Below are 9,478 nucleotides of genomic sequence, written 5' to 3' on the forward strand. Positions count from 1 at the left end.
GTCAATATAATTATCCCCGAAAGCATGAGATAAAGAAAGTGATACACTAATGTAAACATTATTCCACCTGATCCTCATGACTTATGCCAACAACATCCATTGCCCTCCTCGTATTCACATATTGCTCAGCATTGCTTACACCATCTAGTTCAAAGATTTTACTTTTATTTAAATAGTGGAAATGGCTTGGATGTGCTAACTTATACTTCTCTGCATCCTAAAATGAGGCATTCCAATTATAAAGTATAACAATTAATACTTTGAAAATGACATTATGAAAACCATAACCTGCACAGGCACAATGCAAGGTATCCCATTATGCTGCAATGCTGACTCCAAATACAAATTAAATAAAAGTCTTCAAAATAAATTCAATACCCTTTCAGATGCACACAACTGATAAAAACAGTGGTAATTTCTTTCTAGGTCTGTTATCTGAACTACGCGTGATCTTTCCAGTAAGTAAGTTCGAATTGCAGCACCAGATATTCTTCCATTTGAATCAAACTGAATTTCAACAAACTTCCCAAAACGACTGCAACCAAAAAATAGTAATAATATTAGGCAATGGCCAATAATAATTTCAATGGAATAGTATTTGACACTGCTACACCATAAATACAAGAGTGATGGTCTGATGGACAGTTGGACACTGATACACCATAAGTATTGTTTGAACGAAAAATATAAAGCATTGTGGAATTACCATTATCCATCAAATAAGCTCATATTGAGAAACCTTCATAATCTTATAAACCATGACAAATTTAAATAACATTTTTTGCCAACTTAAATCTCATTCGTTCAGATTTAAATCTTTCAAAGTTCAACGCTCCACCATGCCAACCTTTATTGCTTCTGAATCTAAATTCCCTGGTATGCAAGGCATCAGTTATTTTTATAAATACCAGAATTTTCTACCCAAATTGCCCTGACGTTCCACACAAATATCAAATATAACTGGTTTCATATAAAACTCCGCTCCAGCTTAGCATGCTTTGGATAGTCACATAAGCACAAACATTCGACAAGATCATAAGACACCCAATCATAAGTGTCAATCTTATCTTATTTGTTAAATTTTAAAGGCGGGGGGGGGGGGGATAACCTAGAAAATCACAAAAGATAGAAAACAATGTAAATAGCAAGCAGTGGAGAATAAATAACTAAACACACAAAAGAAAACCAAATCACCTTGAATTGTCATTCCTGACAGTCCTTGCATTACCAAATGCCTCTAAAAGCGGATTTGACTGAATCAAGCAAAAGTGAAATTAGCATCCCATATTGATGCCTAAATAACAATTGGAACATGGACATAAATTAATTGCTAAGTTAGTGGTTTTGATTGGGATCACCAGATTCAAGAATAGCTTACTTCAAGAACTTGTTGTTCAACTGTTCTATCATCACCAGCAGCACGTCCACCAACATAGGTAAGATATTGCATAATCAATTTTGTCGTCTCAGTTTTCCCAGCACCACTTTCACCGCTGACCAAGATAGATTGGCTTTTACCTTCATTCATCATTGCTCTAAATCATCATGACCAACAAAAGCTCACTAATTCGTAAAGTAAAATGGCAAATAGAAAGTATATTTTAAAAATATAAAATAATAAATTAAAAAATAAAAGCAGATATGATATACACACTAACCTATAAGATGCATCTGTGACAGCGAAAACATGAGGGCTTAGCTCACCAAGTGGAGCTCCCTTATATTGCTCCATCATATGGGTATCATACAAATGAGGAATCTTTGTGAAGGGATTAACAGCTATTAAAATGCTCCCTGTATATGTCTAACAAAGACACACAAATCAGGCAAAAAGAATAAATCACAGTCCGCATAAAAAGAAAATAAATGTTCTTAACTAATATTAGCAACTACCATGAGGTAAAAACAAGTGTGCTGATGGAAATCCCCAGAAAGGAGTGGGAAGTTATAAAAGCTAGACTACATACTAAATTATGCATTCCGAGATTGTTTGTCCGGTATTGACTACCCAACCATTAAGTCATGTGCCCATCAAAAGCATACATAAAAGTCATCACAAATGAAAGAAATGTTTAAATATCATGCTGAAAGTGCCAATTGCCAGGAAAGTAATAGTTCCACAACAAACACTGTTGTTCAATGACAGCGTGAGCTGCGTTTTTTTTATCAGCAATGAAAACTTTATTAATCAAGAGATAACAAAATTAGGATAACAAGTGGTACTCCTATCCACATAATCCCTAAATTAACAAAGAGAAAGACAATTTGAAGGGTGTCTCACCCAATCAACAAAAGAATAAAAGAAAAAAGAAGATCGATGATTCCTAAAGTTCGTTGATGATCCCTAAAATTCAGGAATACAGCAAACCCTAATGCCCAAGTTCTCAACTCATCTCACCAAAGACCATTTATCCATTTATAGTGTCTAAAGTCATAAATAAACTAACCTTGATTGACTATATCTAAACTAATGAATTTCATTCAATTTACATATATTTTGCTAATGTGGTGACTGTGTAGCACATATACTTCAAAATGGTTATGTACTGGTCCATATCTTATGGGCTACTTTGATACGTTATAAATATTTTTCGTGTATATATCTCATTTATTTTATGATTTTTTTCCATACCAACGTGTTTGTATCATACCGTATCCGTGACCCGTATCCGTGACCCGTATCCGCTTCATGCTTCCTATTTCCTAGCACCATGATCTCTAATGCTAACCTCATCTTACCAAACACCATTTCCCCTTCCAAATTTACAACTGTATTTCGACTTTCTCAGTGCCCACATATTTGACAGTAAAAATCTAGGCTCATAAATAAACTCAGATTCAATTTAAATTGACCATAAAAAAGTGAGAAACTGATAAATTGCATTCAATAACCACACAAACTTGACAGTAAAGAGTCTAAACTCGTAAATAAGCTCATATTCAACATTTCAACCTGAGTTGACACATCTAGAAAGTAGAAACTGATAAATTTGCATTCAATCAACAAACAAAAGTTTGAGAGTGAGTGTCTAAACTCATAATTAATCTCATATTCAACCTTAATTGACACATCTAGAGTAGAAACTAGAAACTGATAATTTGCATTCAATCAACAAACAAAAATTTGACCATAAGTGTCTAAACTCATAATTAAGTTCATATTTAACTTCAATTGGCCCATCTAAAAAGTAGAAACTGATAATTTGCATTCAATCAACAAACGAAAATTTAGCAGTAAGTGTCTAAACTCATAATTAAGTTCAAATTTAACTTCAATTGACCCATCTAGAAAGTAAAAAACCAATAAATTGTGTTCAATCAACAAACAAAAAATTTACAGTAAGTGTCTAAACTCATAATTAAGTTCAAATTTAACTTCAATTGACCCATCTAGAAAGTAAAAAACCAATAAATTGTGTTCAATCAACAAACAAAAAATTTACAGTAAGTGTCTAAACTCATAATTAAGTTCAAATTTAACTTCAATTGGCCTATCTAGAAAGTAGAAACTGGTAAATAGCATTCAATTAACGTACACACACAACACAACACAACACACTCACATAGATATCATTGAGTTCATATCTTCTACGAAGATTGTACAACACTCCTGGCTCATTCAAGTAAGTCAACTTGATCATATCTTCAACTCCACCATGCTCGTCTTCATCGACATCCCTCGGCAACAGATCCTCCGGTGGAGCAACAACCTGCACATAATGAATCATCAACAACATCACCATAAAAACACGAATACAAAAGTAGAACAATACAAACTCGTGACTTAGTAACTCATTGACTCAGTGAGTGAGTAACTTACCTTCTTCCCGGAAACGGTTACGAGGTTGATGATGCGGTTACTAGAAGAGTCGATTACTTCAGCAGCAACCCAAGCCAAATCCTTGTCTTGGACCCAAACTTTTGAACCATTGTCAAGAATCATGGTTCGGTCGTTGGTTCTAGTTGCAACTTGCGAGTAACGAAAATGAAATTTGAAACTGAAATTTGAAATTTGAAACCCTAGAGAAAGAAGGAGAAGGAGAATGGGCAAAATAGAGATTTTCTTATTGATATTGGGTTCCCGCCCTTAATAGATGTGTGAGTCAACCAAAAAATCAAATATGGAAAGTTAATAAAACTATTATTTATGAGATTTCATTTTGAGCTATTTTTAAGGGTAAAAATACCTTGTTAGTGATTTCGTGTTATAATAACTTATAATTAAAAGTTAAAAGTATTGCGGCTTTTTTAAAAATTCTTTATTCTCCATTATTAAAGGATCATCATTCCTTTATTCATGGGTAATATTTTGGTTTTCAGTGAAAGTTTTTGAAGTGTATTGTTTTGAAAGTGATATATTCTTTACCACTTTTAGTGTAATATCTATCTACCTAAAGATTTATGGATTTAATATATATAAACTAATAATGTAAGCGTCTTTTATAATATTAGTGAATTATTTATCATTTATATGTTAATTATTATTGACTTTCAAATGAAAGTAATACAAATCAACAATGGGACACTAAAAGTGCATAGATTTTAAACTTAAAATTTATATTCAATCAATACATTATTCATTATTTATTCATATTACTTTTATTTAAGAATTATTAAAATTAAATTTTGAATAATATAATGACAATATAAAAACTTTTATACTGTCAATATATACATATTTTTTTTTTCGTTTTTTTACATTCTTCCTCTGTCACATGCAAATTATATTATGGTCACTCGTTTTAATTGATGTGAAATAGTTTCTCTTTGTTATTTTTATTTATAAAAAGTCCTTTGTAAAATAAGTGAATTGTCATTTTTATCCATGATGACTTTTTAATATATTTTTAACTTTTGCTCCTAACTTTTATGAAATTCCATTTTAGTTCCTCAATTTGACAAACATCACTATATTCATCCGTGACGAATATTATAACGTCATAGGGATAGCAGGACTGTGTTATGTGTATTCCACTATGTGCAAATGTATACAGTAATTTTTTTAAAAGAAATGTCTATATTACTTATAATTCTCAAATTTTATTTTTTGTAAATAATATGATATGATTGGTGAAAAGTATAACATATGTATATAATTATGAATGATGTGTATGTATTTAAAAAAGTAAGAAATAGTTTATTTAATTTCACAAAAACTCAAAAAATATAAGTGTAATATCCTCTTGAAATTATATTCACATGAACATGGGAATGAATACTTTCTTAGAATTTGGGTATTGGAATGAATATCCTAACACTCTACCTGAGCCTTATGCATTAAAATATACTTTTTAGCTTATAGTTGTTTTTTGACTTGATAATCTATCGTTTACAACAATCTTATTTCTCAATGTTTTTTTTATAGAAATCTTAAATATATGAAATAAAATTAATCTTTTGTGAAATACCAATTGATTTTTGAAATTAATTTGCATTTTTTTGCATTTTGACAGAATTTAAATATTCATCTTCATATCTACTCTAAATTTAAAATGAATAAATAATTTATATAATTTCACTAAAACATATGGGTGTGAATATAATTTACTCTAAATTTAAATTAAATTTTTTTTTGGTACAATAGAAATAAAAAAATACTCATATTTAGATGATTATTATCATTTGTACGTCATAGTTATAAAATGTTATGCTTACAAAACAAAGAAATCCAACTTAAGACATAATAAAATTAACATAGCATATTGAATAACAGATGGCAACCTGGTGAAATGATTGGGTGTAATACTTTTCTATTCTCATACATATAATATTTGTGTATACTCATGTAGATACCGAGTATGCATAGATACTCAACAAATTATAAGTTTAAATATTTATTTATATATTTTATAATAAAAATATACATAGTAATTATATGAATAATAAATTTTATATATATTATTATATTTTATCCACTAAAATTTATTATAAAATAGATAATATATAATTATAAAATAATATATATATATATAATATTTAATTAAAAATAAATTTATAAATATGTGGATATTATATAGAGTATCATAATACTAATTCATATTCATAAGTTATTTTTGCGGAAACTCATTTAAAGTATTTCAGGTACTTAAAAGATGGGTATTTTTGCCATCTCAAGGCCTCATTGTGTTAGAGTTCACAAGGGTCCAATTATTGCATGGAATTGAAAATGTAGTTAGGATTTGTAATTACAATTTCAGTTTAGTAAAATTATAAACGTTTCAAAATTATAAGTTTTATGTTGGGGATGATTAGAGTGTACCAACATGAAAGTGATGCTCTTTCCTTTCCTATTAAGAAGGGGGAATTTGCCTATAAAAACTCTACTCAATTCTCCCATTGGCAACGTTGGTCTGAGTTAAGGTAACAATAGGGGTATAGTATTGGTGGTGGTGACACTAATGGTTGGTGATGGTAGTAGCAAGAATGATGAATTTAATGAGATGGTTGTGATAATGATCTTGTGGATACGAGTGATATATTGTTGGTAGTAGTTATTAATAGTGTTGCTAAAACTGTATCGGTTATCAAATCAGTCAAAGTAGTAGTATAGTGGAATAGTGGTTCAACCGGTGATTCAGTAATTAAATTAAATGTCGGTTAAACCGGACATACCTGCTTATATTTATATATATAAACCTATAACAAAAAAATTCAAATAGGTAAATACTCAAATTTATACTTCATATTCATAATCTACTTAAAATTAACATAAATAAACAATTTTAAGTCTTTAACAAATTCAAAGTCTAAATTATAAAACATATATCAATCCAAAAGTATCACTTAACAACTGTAAAATATAAATAAAGAGTAAATTACACTGACACCCTCTGAGTTTTAGTGAAATTACATAAACTACCCCTCACTTTTTTACACCTATACAAACCTCCCCTAATTTTTATACTTTCATTACACTGACACCCCTGCATAAGAAATAAGTGCAATATTTTAAACAAAAAATGTGATAAGTGCAATATTATTTAGACTTGTCTACAAAATATATCATATTATTTAAACAAAAAATGAAATATTATTTAAATCACTATTATAACGTAGTGTAACGAACCAAAAATAATAAAGAAATATTGACTCATATATTATTTAGACTTGTCTACAAAATATATCATATTTTGTTTAACTTGATTGCATTTATCACATTTTTTGTTTAAAAGATTACACTTTTTTCTTATGCATGGGTGATCAATATAATGAAAATATAAAAACTATGGGAGGTTTGTGTAGGTGTAGAAAAGTGAGGGGTGGTTTATGTAATTTCACTAAAACTCAGGGGTGTCAGTGTAATTTACTCATAAATAAATGACATAAGTTCACAACTCACTCTACAAAATAAATAAATTTGGAGTTTTAAGATTTAACACCAAGGAGTCAAAGTTGTTTCATATCTAGATTATATTTTTGCACCAAATCCTATCTTCAGACAGACAGTACTCTTCAAGATTACACAAATGTCACTGAGATTACACACGAATGTTAGAAACCAAAATATGTAATCTAAGTATGTCTTGGAAGCAAATGCCTTGAAGTTTTGAAGAAGAGTTAGAAAGATGTGTCACCTTAGAATGAGTTTTTAAGTTTTTTTTTATAAAAGAATATGTGTATAAACCGGCCGCTTTAGTCAAATATCAGCTGGTTCACCAGTTTTGGCCGATTTTGATACTTAGTCTGTTCAACATCTATACCATACCGATTATGAGTCCAGTTCACCAATTTTTCAGTTGAACCGGCCGGTACAATACAATTTTTATATCATTGGTTATTGGAGTAATGGGGACATCACTGGTGATACAATGGTTGTGGTGGGAAGGAACGCCTAAGACTATTATGTCATGTTGTCTCTTATTGTGCACAAATATGCATTCCATCATAAACAACGATTCCCAGGATTGTTGAAAATGAATTAACTTAATAATATTCTTATTCTATGTAATATAGAATCATTATTCATATTTTCAGTATTAGACATTTCAACATATGATAGAAAAAATTTGATGCCCCAACTCCAATTCAAACACCAACTACATAACAAATTTTCATGTGTCAGACGTGCAATAGAGGTATTTTTTGGTTATACTTAGGTTTTACTTTCCACATATAATCATAGAGATTTCAATTTTAAAAAATGATTTTTTATTACATCTATAATTTGATTAATATATTGTTCCAGTTTTTTAAAAAGAGTGGGGATCTATGGATATATAATGGTTTAGATCTATTCACAATTGAAACAATTGAATTTCCCTAAAATTGATGACTAGTATGAGATGGCTAGTATGAGGAGTATGTTTAAATGAAGTAATTTAATCATTTCTCTTTTAAAAAAATATTATCATTCAAGTTATGGGATTTTTATATTCATTTACACTCGCGTCTAAAGCATATATACCTTACTTGATGGTAAAAAAACCAAAGTAAATATTGGAGAGATTTTATTTGTAACAATCTTTTAAATTGAAAATAAGTATAGTATGTATCTTAAAGTCAGATTTATTAAATATTTTTCCATATAAATAACGAGTTGAGAGATTATTTTTAATCAAAAATATTTTTTAAGATAATATTGCATCACCTAGACATAGATAAGGTATTAACAAAAGTATGTTGAGAATATATATATATATATACAGATGAATTTATATATATATAGCAAGTATTGTTGAATGTGATACATAGACATTTACTCTATAAAGTGTTGTTATATGTAATACATATAAAAATGTTTCTTACCAAAAACGTTGTTGTATGTATTACATATAACAACGCTCTCTATAGAGGGGCGTTATTATAAGTATAATATGCAACAATGCTCCATGTAGCCAGCTTTGTTATATGTATCATACTTATAACAACACTCATTAGAGGAAACAATATCCTCTGCATCTACACTATTGAATCATACTCGATATTCTCCAATGCTTGCATAGGCATCGCCCGGAAGTGCCGTTAAATAATCCTAAAAATAAGCTTTGTTGAATAGTAACTATGGCTTAGTATCTATTACTTATATAACGAAAAAAGCTCCCTCATGACATGTGTCAATATCTCAATCAAAACTTTCCCTCCAAAACATGTCAATCTTCCCTTTTTGTTCATTGTACAATTTAATTCTAATGATTAATGGGTTCATTTGTTTTTTATTATATGAAGAAATTATATCTCACAATAAAGGGGATTGAATCCTTTTTGACATGTGAATTACTTCCCCACCATTATCATTTCATATCTCCATATTCTTCTCCTCCTTTCATTTCATATTTCTCTCTTCTTCTCTCACATGTCTACAATCAAATGTTTTATTCGTCAATCTTCATTTCGTTAAACTTAATATGATGGCTTCTGTATCCCGATACTAAATCTTCATCATTGTAGATTTGTTCTTATTTTATAAATATGTTATTTAAAGTGTATTTTTATCGAGCAAGATGTTAAACCAGAAGAGGTCCCATATTAAGTTTATCCG

At 29.5% G+C, this 9,478-nt stretch overlaps 1 protein-coding gene across 3 annotated transcripts in view; it reads right to left on the reverse strand.

Moving 5' to 3' along the window:
• Window positions 1-4,031, reverse strand: part of LOC109347637 (myosin-15-like) — a 39,690-nt gene extending 35,659 nt beyond the window's left edge. The window contains exons 1-7 of one of the 3 annotated variants that reach the window (XR_002107628.1): window positions 3,821-4,031; window positions 3,564-3,710; window positions 1,659-1,804; window positions 1,379-1,535; window positions 1,195-1,253; window positions 379-535; window positions 68-217 (exon numbers count right to left, since the gene is read on the reverse strand). Coding sequence is in view for 2 of the 3 variants with exons in the window: in XM_019587581.1 (XP_019443126.1) it covers window positions 68-217; window positions 379-535; window positions 1,195-1,253; window positions 1,379-1,535; window positions 1,659-1,804; window positions 3,564-3,710; window positions 3,821-3,943 (939 nt within the window). In the remaining variant the exon portion in view is untranslated. Of the gene's footprint in view, window positions 1-67; window positions 218-378; window positions 536-1,194; window positions 1,254-1,378; window positions 1,536-1,658; window positions 1,805-3,563; window positions 3,711-3,820 lie in introns of those variants that run through there. The other 2 variants (XM_019587581.1, XM_019587582.1) reach the window with 2 other exon arrangements.

The sequence above is a fragment of the Lupinus angustifolius genome, chromosome LG05, assembly GCF_001865875.1.
Source record: "Lupinus angustifolius cultivar Tanjil chromosome LG05, LupAngTanjil_v1.0, whole genome shotgun sequence".
Classification (NCBI taxonomy): Eukaryota; Viridiplantae; Streptophyta; class Magnoliopsida; order Fabales; family Fabaceae; genus Lupinus; species Lupinus angustifolius.